At 42.1% G+C, this 15,578-nt stretch overlaps 1 protein-coding gene across 2 annotated transcripts in view; it reads left to right on the top strand.

Moving 5' to 3' along the window:
* The window catches only part of woc (zinc finger protein without children), a 114,467-nt gene extending 99,971 nt beyond the window's left edge, over window positions 1-14,496 (top strand). For both annotated transcript variants that reach the window (XM_050169827.3, XM_055065797.1), the window contains exons 17-19: window positions 1,406-1,630; window positions 8,096-8,192; window positions 13,888-14,496. In XM_050169827.3, the coding sequence (XP_050025784.1) occupies window positions 1,406-1,630; window positions 8,096-8,192; window positions 13,888-14,074 (509 nt within the window). In that variant the 3' untranslated portion in view covers window positions 14,075-14,496. The remainder of the gene's footprint in view (window positions 1-1,405; window positions 1,631-8,095; window positions 8,193-13,887) is intronic.
* Window positions 14,497-15,578: the final 1,082 nt, after the last annotated feature.

Genomic DNA, 15,578 nt, shown 5'->3' with positions numbered 1-15,578 from the left:
CGCGTGACAGCTGGGTCGGGACATCTGCCCACCACAGGGTAGTCCGTTTGGAAGGCTTAGCTGCACCGGGACACACCAGTATTGGATGCTCGCCCAGAAGTGGAGCAGGCCGGTTGAAGCCCAAGGACCGCCCAGCCTGTTCTGCCAGCACACCCAGGAACACTGGCCTTGGGTAGGCGAACTGCTCGGCAGTTCGCATGGCTGCCGCCTCAGCCCAAACACCGGCCCTTTTCTTTCTCTTCGTCCGTCGCCGCCCCACAGCAGTCACGCGCATTCGGCCACGCCATTCAAATATTCCAAACTCCTATCACAGATGTACAAAAGGTCTTTTTGGCTTGAAAATGATTATCTGCTGAGCCTTCACAGGTATACCTTTTCATTGGCAGTGTGCACCTTTTACAATGATTCATATTGAGAAAACTGGCACAAACAAAGCGAGACAGTGGCTGAAGTAAAGCAAGTTAGTTTTAGCTCTCTTTCTATCTGTTTAATTCACCCACTGATTTCCTTTGCTTCCACCTGTCAAGAAGTGTTTTCCCTGTGGCTTATCTGCCTCATTGGTTGTGGCTGCACAGGCTTCATTGCTATACATGTTTTATTTTTGTGAAAAGATATGAAAGTACTAGTTCACAACTGTGTGGACACACCATTTTCAAGATGATGGCCCACATGCTTAGAAAATCTTGAAAAATATAGATATGCTTTGTTTTGACGACCAGTTACAAGCACTGTACGACATATTTGCCTGATCTCTTATTCTTTATACTTTATTTACTGAAGACAGCAGTTATGCTCTAGCAAATAATCTGATGTTGTTAACTGATCAGTTCATGCATTCATTGGTCCATCACACTTTGTATTAGGCACAATGTTGTGGAAAAAAAATATATATCTAGCCTGAGACTAAGCAAACAGTCATACTTCTTAAAGCCCACAGTCTAACCACTGTGCCAAAGCCATATCATGCAAAGGAACAGACAATATTAGCATTGGGTGCTGTCAAATGCTGATGAGTCTCTATTGTGCCCATCTCATGCCATCATATAGAGAACTTGCTAAGTGGATTTCACTTGCATGTCGTGCTCGCCACTAGATGTCACTTAGGATAGAGTGCATCTGCTGCTGAATGCTATGTACATGTTTCTTCAGACTGGGGCAGCCTCTTTGCATAGTCCAGGAGCTTCTATGAGCTCTTTAAGGGGCATTGGAGTTCTCTCAAAGTTTTTCGGGAGTGCCAAATGCTTCTCAGGACAACAAAAAAAAACTCTAAAGGTATTGGGGAGCTGGAGGCTTTTATCTGCTGTTCGCAGATTCACTGGAGCCTGCTCGTGTGTTTTTCCCTCTGTCTTGAGAAAGAATATGGTGGTTACAGCTCTGAATATGGTGCTCTACTGTTCCCCTGCAGCTCGGGAGCACATCCGGGAGGAAGTTCTGTGGCAGGCCAAGCAGCTTGGTGACCACTCGCCCGTGGTGCTGCTAAACACACTCATGTACTTCAATGTCAAGTACTTCCGGCTGCACACGGTTGATCAGCACCTTCAGCTGTCTCTGGCAGATGTTTCTGAGCAGGAGCAGGAGACGCCTGAGGGGCAGCCACTGAAAATACTCAGGTCCACAGCAGTATGTCAAGGTGAGCCTCTTTGCAATATCCTGTTTTCACAGGAAGCTCTGACTTCAGGCATACTGTGGTTTCTCTATTCTTATATAGACAACTGTTGAACTGTTCTGAATGAAATTTGTTGAATTTAAGAAAAGAAGCTAAATTCTGCCAACTACAGGACGCATAATTTTGATTATTGCCACAACTAAAAAATAGCAAAAATAGGTATCACAGTTGTGTAAACTGCATCTGTCAAAGCATCTGAAGTGAAGAAATGTTATACGTAGACCTCTCACACCACCATAACCATGGGCGTCGCCATATTTGGTCAGATGATGGCACCCGCTTTTGAGCGCCTTCTGTTCAGCATTTGTTTGCTTGCTTACAATGGCCACGGCGTCTGCAGGCACGGCTTAGACAGCGGCTATTTCGACCACAACTGTGAGCAGTGAGTGGGCAGATGACTCAAAACTATAGCTACAGAGGCAGTGTAAATATACGCACGTTTCATTTATCCGTTTCACCTCCACTGTAATCTTATTGTGTACGAGCTTACCGACTGTAGGCAATGATATGTAGCTGCCTAATATGAGCAGCCCTTTATATTTTTTTATTCACGTACCCTTAAGTCCCTTTACAGGCATTACATTAGGGAATTGGGAAAAAAATAAAAGCACCAAAGTAATTCTAATTTTATAGTGGTAGATTTTTAAGGCTATCACAGCTGTGTGCCTTAACTGCGGTTTTAAATTGAAATGCAGCATTAAAAAAGGACAGGGTCTCTTTAAGATCTCTCTTAAGAGGTGAACGGCGAAAGCCTACTATTCCTCCTCTTATCATTCGCCTCTTTCTCTTTGCCTCTTTTTTTTTCTCTTCTTTCTTTTAGTCATTACTGCTCACTACTAAGCATCTTTAGTAATTTGTGGTCATTACAAGCCGTCGTTAGACATGTTGGTCATATCATAGTCATTAGTAGTCATTACAAGTCATTTCAGTCATTATTAGTAATTACTGGTCATTACTAAGCATCTTTAGTCATTTCTAATCAATTGTAGTCATTACAATTCATCATTAGGCATATTAGTCATTTCGTAGTCATTACAAGTCATTTCAGTCATTATTAGTCATTACTGGTCATTAATAAACATCTTTAGTCATTTGTAATAAATTGTAGTCATTACAAGTGGTCATTAGACATATTGGTCATTTCATAGTCATTAACCCTTTCGCTGTCGGACCTTTCTGGCCGTGACGCGCCTCCAGTGTCGGCTTGGTTTCAGGGAACGAGCATAACAGGGAATGAACATAGCAATTTATTTTTGATTATGATTGGTATACAAATAACGTAGTCAATGCTATATGCACATTTCAGTGTTCTGCAGCTGCTGTTAGTAAACATCATCATCATCATCATCAGCCTGACTATAAAATCCGTTCAACATCCGAATCTGACGATGCGGAACCCTCTTCCTCGCATGCGACTCTGTCCGAGTCCGAATCCGAGCTCGGCTCGTATTCTAAATCGGAATTGAGCCACCGCACCAATGAGCAGACGAAGGTCCCGCGCGCTCAGCCATCCAAAAGTAAACGCGCGCAGGGAGGATGCGCTTTCAGTCGCCCGCACAACGGGGAGAAATTGGACGTTGCGTGATCAAGAAGACAGAGGGAGATGGAAAAAGGCTAAACAAAGTTCGAAGGGCTTTACGTTTACTGCTGCAAGTCGGAAGCGAGGGTTCGGCGAGAGAGCGGAAGCAGCAATCGAGTCACTCTTTTCGGAGAGGCAACGGCACGGGCGCCTGAACGTGACGCGGCGTAGCAGACACACCAACAGAAGAAAAATAAAAACCTTCAAACCAGCGGAGATGGCAGAACAACCCTTGAACCCATAACCACACGCGCGCGACGCATGATCCAGCGAACGCGGAGCCACCGCGCCACTCAGCAAAGAGAAAGTGGGGAGTGGCAGTCGCACGGTACTCTTCAATACATGGGTTAACACAGATCGGGGAGAATATACGAACTTGTAGAAAGAGTCAACAGATGGCGTGGCCAATTCAGGAGCGCCAGCTTTGCGCTCAGGCGCGAAATTTTGAACGCACGATAGAGAATGTACCGGTACGTCAGTGACACCGTGGGGGGGAAGCGCGATGATGTACCGGTACGTCCGTGACAGCGAAAGGGTTAATAGTAATTACAAGTCATTTCAGTCATTATTAGTCACTATTATTCACTAGTAAGCATTTCTAGTCATTTGTAATCTATTGTGGTCATTACAAGCTGTCATTAGACATATTGGTCATTTAGTAGTCATTTTATCTTTATTTTTATTTATTTCATACTGCAGACCTAGTTCAGGTCCAAGCAGGGTGGTTAAACACAATAACACAATGCATTAATCAATCAAGCAGGGTGGTAAGACGCAACAGTAATACAATGAATCAGTCAATTGAAGCAGGCAACAACAAGGTATTCCAGTCTGTTATAGTTAGGGGAAAAAAGGATTCCTTGAATACATCCGTCGGTGCAAAATAAGGTGTTAGTGAATTCGGATGATAGTGTCGAGTGAGCCTAGACGTTGAACTAGACAGATAGGATGCAGGAATAATTGAAATCTCCATTAAAAAGCATGTAAAGAAAACGAATTCTTAAGTTTTCCCTTCGCTGCTCAAGGATTTTGATGCCATTATCACGCATTGTTTGTGAGGGGGAATCATATCGAGAGAATTTTGAATATATAAATTGCACGGCTTTCTTCTGTACCCTTTCGAGACATTTAATATTTTGTTTAGTAAACGTGTCCCAAACAACACATGCATATTAAAGTTTCGGTCTAATTAATGAATAATAAGCAAGCAGTTTTACGTTAGGTGGGAAATTTTTAAGTTTATGTAGAAAAAAATATAATTTAAGCAAGGCCGAAGAATAGATATTATCAAGGTGTAAACTCCATGATAAATTGTTAGTAATTGTGACACCCAGATACTGATATTTTGTTTCTTCCTGCAAAGGCAACGAACCTTACGTGTAACTAAAGGTTAGTGGAGCTTTCTGACGAGTGAAGCGAAGAAAGACCGTCTTTTCAGCGTTAAGCCGCATTCCCCACATTTTGCACCAATCAATAATGCCAACTAGAGAAGTATTCAAATAAATTTGATCATTTGTTGCAGTGATTTCTCTTAAAAGCACACAGTCGTCCGCAAACAAACTAATTTGTACACTTGAATGGATTGAAGTAGTAATATAATTTATGTAACGTAAGAAGAGCAGTGGCCCTAGGACACTTCCTTGAGAAAGTCCCGAGTTGACCAGAAGACAGCCAGACTGTTGCTTATTAATTTCCACGAACTGGTGGCGATTTGTTAGATAGTTTGTTATCCATGCTATCAATATTTCTGGGGGCTCAAGATGTCTAAGATTTAGTATTAGTTTGTCATGTGGAACTGTATTGAAGGCTTTGCTAAAATCAAGAAATACAGCATCAATTTGACCATTTTTATCAAGGCATGAGGCGAGTGAATGATTTACGGTCACAGGCTGTGTAACTGTTGAGTAGCCTTTTCTAAATCTGTGTTGAAAATTAGACAGTATTGAATGTTTATCTAGAAATTCGTTAATCTGATTGGCAACAATATGTTCAATTAGTTTACAACATGAGGATGTCAATGATATTGGACGGTAATTTTCTAACAATGAACAGTCACCCTTCTTGAACACGGGTACAACTCTGGCTATCTTCCAGTCATCCGGTAATTTTCCAGGAAGTAACGAAGCACGAAATATAGTAAGAAAGAACCTTGCAATAGTTTCAGCATAGCGTTTCAAAAAAATGTTTGGAAAGTTGTCAGGACCACATGAAGATTTAGTTTTAAGTTAACTAGCATCGAAACTAAGCCAGTGTATGAAATAAAATTTGCTTCGGATGGGTGAAACGTTTTGTCCTTGGGTGAACTAATGCCAGAATTAGAAAATACACTATGGAAATAATAATTGAAATGACTCGCAATATCCCTGTGATCGGTAATGATTGATCCATCTATGCAGATTTGTGCTACTGGCTTCTTTTTTTCGCTCAAGTAATACCAGAACTTTTCGGGCTGTTCAACAATAAGGTTTGGTAGTACCGTATTAAAGTAGTGTTCCTTCGAAGTCCGTACTGCACGCGCAAGGTTTTCTTTAATTTCTTTTAACTCGATCAAGTTGTAATCGTGTTTTCTTTAGTAACCTTTTTATCTTGTGAGTCATGTGGATAATTTCACGTGTCATCCACCGTGTTTGTTTGCGGACTAGTTTGTATTTATCAGGCACAAATTTATCAATACAGAACTGACATGTTTTTTAAAACAGCGCCAAAGTGCTATCACATCACTGTGATTAAAGTCGGGGAGGCATGTTTCCATATGTTCTATTATGGCTGCATCACTTGTGTGTGAGTAGTCCTTGAAGGAACGCTTCACAGTTTTCTCAGATGGGGTGGAAGAGACTATGGATACATTGATACTGACAAGTAGGCGATCAGATATACCTTCTACAACTGCAACGGTATATTCAGTTAGCATTCTGGGCAAAAATGCCACATCAAGTACAGATTTGCAAGGTCCTTGCTCATGTGCTGGCTCCTGAACAACTTGAATTAGGTCATGCGTTAGCATTATGTTAAGCATGTTGTTTAAATGTTTACTGTTCCGTGAAAGTACTTGCAAACGCTCCCAAATGACGTCAGGTAAGTTTAGGTCACCTACAAGTAACAATTTGTTTGACTGTGTAGCATAGCCATGGCGTGCTCGCAGTAACGCCAGACCAGTGAAGCATCAGCGTAGTCAGTAGAACAAAATGAACATTTACTCAAAGGTGTAGAGTGTATTTATAGGTAGCCGAGTGGTAGGAAGATAGGAAGGAGCACGTGTTAGTAGTGATAGTCCGAACTCTGAGGGATCGCTTGATGAGGCGATAAAAGGTGCGCGCACTTCGAAAACACACGTGAAGTTGCAACAGACTGGAATTTGGACATGCTTCCTTGTAGCTTGACTGAATACTCAGGTGGTGACTAGATACTCATTTGTAGTCATTACAAGTCATTAGTAGTCATTTTAGTAATTACCACTAATTACTAGACATTTCTGGTCATTTATAATCTATTGTGGTTATTACAAGCCATCGTTAGACATATTGGTCATTTCGTAGTAATTAGTAGTAATTGCAAGTCAATAGTAATCATTATTAGTCATTACTAATCATTATTAACCTCTACCAATCTCTATTATAATGTTATCATTCACTAACTGTCACTATCAATCATTTTTTATTCTTTAATCTGTCTTCATATGGCGTGATGCTTCGGCAGACACTCCGGTCGTCAGGTGTGCTGACACAAACTTCACCATGAGCCTAGAAAGGCTTTTGCCCTATTAAAAAGGGGAAATGAAAGCGTATAAAAAAGTAACTTGCTACTGATGGGAGCCAAAGCCACATCTTTTGCACTATGCGTGCCATGCTCTACGAACATATATTTGTAAAATCATGCAATTCACATAGTATTGGCACATTGGTTTGCCGGCTCTCGGCCCGCCTCAAGAGAAAGCTTTAGCGCGAGTGCTCCTGTCTAAATAGATGGAAAAGGAGAACTTAATGAGACTTGCTGCATTTAATAGAAAATGTTAAAATCTAGTGACTGTAGCAAGCAGACTTATTATTTAAGCTGTCAGTTTTTAAGTAAAATTGGTTGGAAATTATGAATCTTCAAAAAAAAATATCTAAACTAGCAATTTTACAACTTTGTAACTCAGCCAAAAAAGTGATGTCACAATTATGTAAGTTGCATCTAATAGTATATCCAAAACAGACAAATTTGATATATTAAACACAGCTCTTAAATAAACCACTAATATGTGAATAAGGCTTTTGCAAAACTCTCGTAAAATTGTAATCAAGTCATGGAAGATATAAGTTTATATATAAAATTTGTCCACATTGAATGTTCTAATGGATGCAATTTATAGAATGGCAGTTTATGTGTTTGGTGCAGAGTTGCAAACTTGTAAACATCATACTTCTAGTCTTTTTCAACTTACAAATTTTTGGCAAATGTTGTAACGAAGTTTAGATCCTAAATCGAAATTACATTTCCAACAATCACTAGAATTTGAATTTCTCTCTCAGGTGCAGCCAGTTTTATTCAAGTTGGTCCAGGGGTTGTTTCATGAAACTTTTTCTGTGTGTTGCATGTATTTGAATAGGCAGCATCGAAGTTGGCCTTGAGCTAAAGCTAGGAAGCTTTAGCTCAGGGCCTTTTAGGAGATGAGCAGTCTACGATGAAGCTGATTCTGCAGCTCAGAATAAGTGACACAGTTTTGTAGTTTGAGAACTGATGGAGTGTTTCCTTTCATATTGGTGCAGTGTGTATTTTGTGTATTATGACTAAAGGCAAACTTTAGAAATAAAAAATAAGTATGTTGTGCTCTCCTAAGTTTGCAAATTTATACTCTATTTCTTTTGCAGAAGAAGGAAGTGAACATAGGTATTTTGATCAACCGCAAAATCTGGAAAACCCACAGAGATGCCCAGTGAAACTTTATGAACTCTATCTTTCTAAATGGTGAGTAACTTTACGGATGTTGACCATATAAGGCATAAATAGGAATGCCAATATTGGGTGGGAAACTTCATAGTATGTAGTTAGAGCCCATTAAATGTCTGAAGGCCATTTGGAGCTCTCTTTTGTAGTGTCAAGCAAATCTAATGTTACAATTTATATTATGAGGAGGATTGTATACACAGGGAGATGCTCTCCGCTTTTTACGCCCATGGTCTTTGCAACAATATGGAGAGTAGGAATCACAACATAAAGAGAACAGGAGTTTAAAGGATTCTGTTTCTTCGGCCACTTCAGTCACCCTCTGAAGAAGGGACCGAGTCGGTCCCCAAAACGTCGGGAACTTCTTATCCTTGGCTGGAGCTGTTTTCGCTTCCAATGTCTTCACGATGCATATTTTGCGAAAAAATTGTGTGGTGCCTTTGTGTTTTCTTTGAAAGTGTGCTTACTCAGTTCCAATGCTTACACTTTCATCAGAACAGACAGACATGGGAATAAGACTGCTTGTGGTAGCTCCTTTGTTACTCAAGTGCAGGGTGACAACTTATTCTGTTCATGTTTCTTGTAAAGTTTCCTTTTGCGGGAGTCAGTCATTGTAGCAACTACATGTTCATCAAGGACCGCGATGTGGTAGTCTTGGAAGCATAAGTCATAAAAAGTGAATAAAAAAACAACCAAGCAAGTTTCTCAGCATGCAGTGTGTGGAGAGAAAAAAAGAAACACAATTTCTTGTGTGGTCACCTTCCCGGGTGCCTCTACAGTAATATATATGATTGTAATCTTTTGCTCCAATGCAATCCCATCTCCTTGTTTGTTTTCTGTGTTTGCCCATCAGATTATGTGGAGGATGTGGTTTTACTTGGCACCACTTCCTCCTTGCTATACAGTCGAACCCGGCTATATCGAACTCGCAGAAAAATGCGTATCAGATCAATATAGAGCATAATTCGATATAAGCCTGCTGAAGAATTGGATGTCATAAAAGCACATACCATTTATAAAATCACTTTATTGATGAAACTAGCTTAGTTTCCCATGATATAGTCCTGTATTTTCTTCTGCTTGGGCATTTTCGCTGCCTGTGACGCATACACTTCTTCACATTGTCAAAGGAGTCGGAGCAGCTGAAGCCGCAACCTTCTGTTTTCGTGCAGAAGCACCAGACTAGTGCGAATGCACCAATCACTTCGGAGGGTGTGGGCAAAGGACCGTCGTTGCTTTCCTCATTGTGCCCACTTTCACTTGTGCTCGGTCCAGTGTCGGCAATGTAGTCTTCATTTTCGGGCTCTCCCGTGGTCATGACACCATCATCTGCACTCACAAACTCGTCGACCATTGATTCACCAACAGCTTCCGAAAATTCCGACAGCTTGCTCCAGACTTCGGCAACACCGTGGACTAATGTGGTAAAGCTTCAGGACTGTTGGCACTTTGGTCTCCGGGACGTAAATTTTGCCATTGTTCACTTCTATTTCCTGTGTGCCGTCCCAAAGCTGTAACAGGTTTTTATTTCTAGTTGGGGCTTCATGCGGCACGTGGAGTCGAGATAGGGCATCGGTATCTTGATGTTTCTGTCCCGGGCGATGTATGACGTCAAAACTGAATTTTGTACTTCGCTAACCCATTGAGCTATTCTGCCTTTCAGCTTCGATAGCTCTAACAGGTACATCAACGCCTGGCTGTCTGTAAACAGCTTAAAGTGGTTGCCTTTCAGGTAGCTTCTGAAATATTGCAAGGCTAACACCACCGCCAGTGCTTCCTTCTCCGTAGTTGCATAATTTTCTTGTGTCTTCGTAAAAGTGGAAGAGTAGTAACCTACCCTCAGCTCCTTCCTTGGTGCTTTGTAGCATCACTTTGGTATAGTATGACATCTACTCCATAATAAGATGCGCCGGTATAGAGCTCAAAGGGCAGCTTGAAGTCGGAGAGCATTAATACAGGGTCCGATGAAATGATGCGGACAAGCTCAGTGTAGCTATTCTCACACTCTTCTGACCACATAAATGGCACACCCCTTTTGAGTCAATGCGGTGAGGCATTTGGTTTTACTGGCACAGTCTCTTATGAATGCACGGAAATGGCCCGCCAGTCCCAAAAACACTCAGAGGGAATGAACATCATATGGTTTCAGCATTTTCTTGATGCATTGAATACTCTCTCCCTTGGTGCTTTTCGTTTCACCATCAAACACCCTTCCGAGGAAAACCACCTTATTGCAAGAAAACTCACTTTTCTTCAGGTTAATTTTAGTTCGTGTGGTGCTTAGTGCGTCAAGCACTTTACACAAATGTTCCTCGTGGTTTTCCCATGTCCTGGAGAAGACAATGATATCCACATATACATTGCAAAATTTTCCAGTGAATTTGCTCAGCGTTTCGTTCATCATCTTTTGGAACCACGACCCAGAATTCTTCCAGCCAAATGGTAACCGATTATACTCGTAGATGTCGAATGGCATGACAAATGTCGTAAACTTCTTAGTCTCTTCTTTCAGTGGTACTTGCAAGTACCCCTTGCATAAGTCTATATGTGAAAACCATTTGCATCCTCCAGTCTCGTCAATGATGTCATCTATCCTAGGCATCGGGTATGGAAAAAGATCGGTCTGCTTGTTTATCATTCGGTAATCAGTGCACAGTCGGAATGATCCATCTTCCTTTAGTACAATGGTAATAGGGGAAGCAAAACAGGATGTCGATGGCCTAATGATCCCTGCTTCTAACATACCTTGAAGTTGTTGTCTTAGCCATACTTTCTTTTCATGACTGATACTATATGGCTTTTTTTTCTGACGACTGTGCTGTCGCACAGCAAGAACGGCACCTCAATTGTGGTTGTGGCTTCGGGATATGGCCCAATGCAGATTAACTCGGGGAACTTTAGTGGCACGTCTTCTGTGCATGATGGCTTTTGTTCGTCGGGCTTTTCTGTCAAACACATATCTTGCTCAGGTTTTTCAATAGTCACCTCGTCATTCCATAGTATGTTGATCTTCATATTCTTCATGTCAGGGCGTGATAAAAGAAAGGCGAAGTTCACCACTGACATGACAAGCGTTTCCACCTTGAACGTCTGACCTTCAAACTCGAGAGCTGCCGTTGTCCATTTATGGTAATCCCGAGATGAACCATCGTAGCTACACACACGAATAGGCTTTCTGGATATGATGCTGGTTGACTCCACTATAGTTTCATTAATTAGGCTCACGGAAACACCAGTGTCAATTAATGCTGACATGTTTCGGTTGTTTACAAGCATCGGCACTGTCAGAATGCCTGATTTCACAAGGAACATCGTTTCTTCACCGTATAGGTGAGATTCTGTAGTGCCTGCACTTTTGTAGGTATGGCTGGTTGTGAAGTACCGAGCCTCGCGTGTATTTGTCGCTTGGTCTAGAGTTGTGACTCTTGTTTCTTTTGATGGCACATTAAAATCTGTCATGACGTGCGCCAGTGACTGAAGCAGTTGGTCTATTGTGCTTGGCGACCTAGCTAGAACTTGTTTCTGGCACTCTCTTGTCATACCGTGTATAATGAGGGCAATAATTGACAATTCTGGAAGTTTCGGCTCGGCTGTACAAATTAAATGCCACTTTTCCAACACACACTCTGATGTTTATTGCTTTCTTTCTGTAGAATATGGCATTATTCCAAAGTTCCACAGGATTCTTTTTGAATGCTCTAGAAAAACTGTCCTTCCACTCATTCCATGGTTCATGTAACTGCGCACTTAAGCGAAGATCGTATCATTTCCGTGCGTTGCCACACAGAAATGCCCGCATGTTCTGTGTGCGATCCGTGTCACTCAACCATTGGTTCCTGGAGCAAGCATACTCATAAAAATGAAGCCAGGTATGTACACTGGACGAATTGCCATCAAATATGTCTGGTTTTACGAAAGGCTGTTCCCTCTTGTTTCCAGATCTTGACAGCGTAACAAGAAGATCTACCAGCTGCTGCTGTTGCTTCATCTAGCATTTCTGAAGGTCAAGCAGTACGTTCAGAACAGTTATATCACTGTCTGGAGGCGTTACAGCTAGCTGAGTTTCATGATGGGTCCTTTAAAACAAATTTCAGACTCGTCTTGTTCATTGGAGGCAGGAACGGTCCCTTTAGTGACGGTGTCATCAGCCATAAACCCAGAGGCACTTGGAATGCTCCATAGAACACCAGGCGTGGTGACATCCTCCAGCGGCCTGGCATGTTGTTCGTCACTTGCTTTGTAGCCTTCCATGGTGGTTCGTCCTTCATTGAACGTGACATTCATCTTCTTCCCCACAGGTTCCCGTTTTCGACTGCGCCAGTGTAAAGATTTCACTAGGGTACTGCCGGTAGAACCCATTTATTGCTAACCTCGTCGTCTTCTTCTCTTCTTCATTATCCCGCTGGCGATGTGAATCGCCACATTCTTCAAGGTCGTGCTGAGAGTGCTCCTCGGAATCTTGCACACTGCAGGGACATCCGACTTCTCACCGAGTTCGACCCGATTTATGATTTCTAGCTTCACGACGAAAGGCGAATTCTGCCGCTCCATCACAGCAACACTGTGGGAGAAGGCCCACAAGGCACAAACAGAATGTACCAGAAAAGCAGCGAGACAACTCACACTTCTGCTAGCTTGCACCACAAGGGCACAAGAGCCTCTGATTGGCTGTCTGAGCAAGCGCTGTGGGCGGGCCAGGATCATTTTTTGCAGGGGGGTGTCGATGGCTCGCCCGAGGCAGTGTGGTTACGATAGCGAGAGCAGTTGGATGGAGCCGCACCGCCGAGTTTCCCCGCCACCCCGAGGGGAAGCCAACTTCTGGGGGCACTTTTCCACCGCTTGATATTCGATATATCGGGAGTCGCTGCTATTTTTTTCGATATAAGCTTAATTTTTGCTATATGTACTTATTGTAACTATACCGTGTTCAGAAATTGTTTGATATATAGAACAATTCGATGTAAACGGGTTCTATATAGTCGGGTTCGACTATATACCCATTTCCTACTTTGCAGTTGTGCTTTTCTGCATTGCACATATGCCCTACTAATGGCAATAAGAGTTATTGTTGCTATTAAGTGCAGCCTGTGCATACTGGTGCCTGTCTGTTGCGCAAGGATTCATCATCAGGAGCTACATGATCATTTTCTATTTTATACGGCTCACAAACTGTGGAAATGTGTGCTGATTGCATAACTGACTGGGGGGGGGCACCATTAGTTTGGCAAAGTTTATTTGAAAGTCAGGAAAATGGTCCATTTTAGTACTCATTTTAACATTTCTTCTTATTTATTTTGAATGTACCCTCAGATTGTGGGCAATTTCCTCTTAAGGACTGGAAGAACCATCATTTACAATTTTAGTAGGCATGTTCGTGTGCCTGTGCACACACATCAGCGGACGTGTGTTTATTCTACACCATTTTAAGTATCAATATAGTGGCAGGCTTGGTCCATATTGAGGTGGTGCTACCAATTTAGTGTTTCAAAATAAATGGTAGTGTCAAAGTGCTGTCTTGCAATGACATGTACCGTGTCAAACGTGAACAAGCTTGTTATACCCCGTGCATTGCATTAATCTTTTTCTTGGTGCATGTGGCTTTCGTTTGGGTAAACAAAGCAAGGAAAATGAAGCAAACTGCGCCTTCTGTGTGAATATATGTTGGCACTCATCTCGTGTCAGGCCAGCTTGTTCACTGGCAACCATTTCGTTGCAGCCCAGACACTGTCAAGTCTCAGCAGGGGACCTACTACATGTTGCCAGAGCGAACTTGCAATGCTGAAAGTGCGGTCTGGTATTCCTGCAGCCCCTTGGGAAAGGATACCATATCACGTATGCTGACGAGGTTCAGTATAGTTGAAGAAGTGAAGGACGTCTCGAGCAAACTGATCTGTCCAGCCTGACGAGCCTCTTCATCATCGGAACATTGCATAGGCCCCAGTGCGTGGATTGTGGACATGACTTCACCTCTCCTTGTTCTATTTTTCAGCTGTCTTCATTTTGTGTTTTTCATTGTGTTTCTCATAGATTGTTGTCATGTTGCTCATGTGGGAATAGAGCTCTGCGCAATCATCTTTATGGTATGATCTTCAGCAACTGGAACATGCAATGTTGCACAGCTGAACTGCCAAGTGTTCTGATGTTGTGCAACACAATAGTGTTATACATACTAGACTTCTGAACATAAAACTTGTTCAATTGCAACAATCTTCTCGGTTGCATACTGTATGCCTGCTGTAGTTCACGTGTGGGATCTGCTACAAATGTTTAGTATGTGTCTTCGCCTCTTACTGTTGATTAAATTCCTCATTGTGTATGGCAAAAATAGCATCTGGTTTTTATTAGGGCCATGATGCTTGCTTTAGGGGTCAAGTAAACAGCAACCCTTGTAAATATTCTTTGCGTGTTGGCTTCAAAATTGTTATCAAAAAGCTTGAAATAACGTGTATTTCTTATGCTAAAGATCTGGAATGTTATGCTCAATCTTTCAAGGTTTTGTAGTTGCAGAGAAAAAGGGAAAACAAAATCTTGTAGCTGCTACTTGCTCAGTTATCTTTAGTGTCTGAATCTTTATGTGAAAGTTACCTTGCTAGAACTCCATAGGATGAAGCTGATGTGTAAAAGGTGGACGTGAAGTAGTGTAAGAATTCTCTAAGTAGTGTTGCAGCCATCTAGAATACAACTAAAAGTATTATATTATTGGCATTAAAAACATGTGCTGCGCAATCTCAATAATTTTTTACAATTTGTTTGTTAAGCCTGCTAATTAACAGGTTAGGAGCAGTGATTAAGTGCTGCATAAAGTGCACCTTGGAAAATTTGCTGCTATCTGCTGTGCCAGATTGTTGTTTATTGCAGATATTGCACCACACCTGCGCCGGCACGCACCTGCTCCGAATAGTTGAGCAGACAAAGAAAAAAAAACAGTGTGGTAAAAATATTATTTGTTGCTTTTCACAACACGCCTTTGGTACGAAGAATGCGCCTAATTGTGCTCTGTGTTGTGCTTCGTTGAAATACAGTCTCAACCTAAACTAACACGATAGTCGTGTCCACAGGGGCACTTCAGTTTCTCTTGTCGCTGGCCCGTTGGGTAGTCTGATGTGTGTCATGCGTCGTCACGAAGTGTGCAGCACGCATGATTTTGCTAGTTTGGAGCTTTCTGCCTACACCATTCCGTCCAGTGAGCACACAAGTATATAGTATAGGTGAGTTTGTGGTAGTTCCAGGTGGATTGCCGGTGGAGCCGATCTCCGCTAATGCGGCTGCCAATTTAACCCATGTGCGTGATCTCATGCCTGGTTGCTGAAGAGGTCTCTGGTATGAACATATTGTTACGGAGCAGTGGGGCATAGTCATAATATGACTGAACAAAGACGATGATTTTCCGAGAAAAGCGTGCCGCTG

Source organism: Dermacentor andersoni, chromosome 6, assembly GCF_023375885.2.
Source record: "Dermacentor andersoni chromosome 6, qqDerAnde1_hic_scaffold, whole genome shotgun sequence".
Classification (NCBI taxonomy): Eukaryota; Metazoa; Arthropoda; class Arachnida; order Ixodida; family Ixodidae; genus Dermacentor; species Dermacentor andersoni.
Note: the sequence above shows the minus strand (reverse complement) of the source record. Positions and strands in the feature narration are given on the sequence as shown.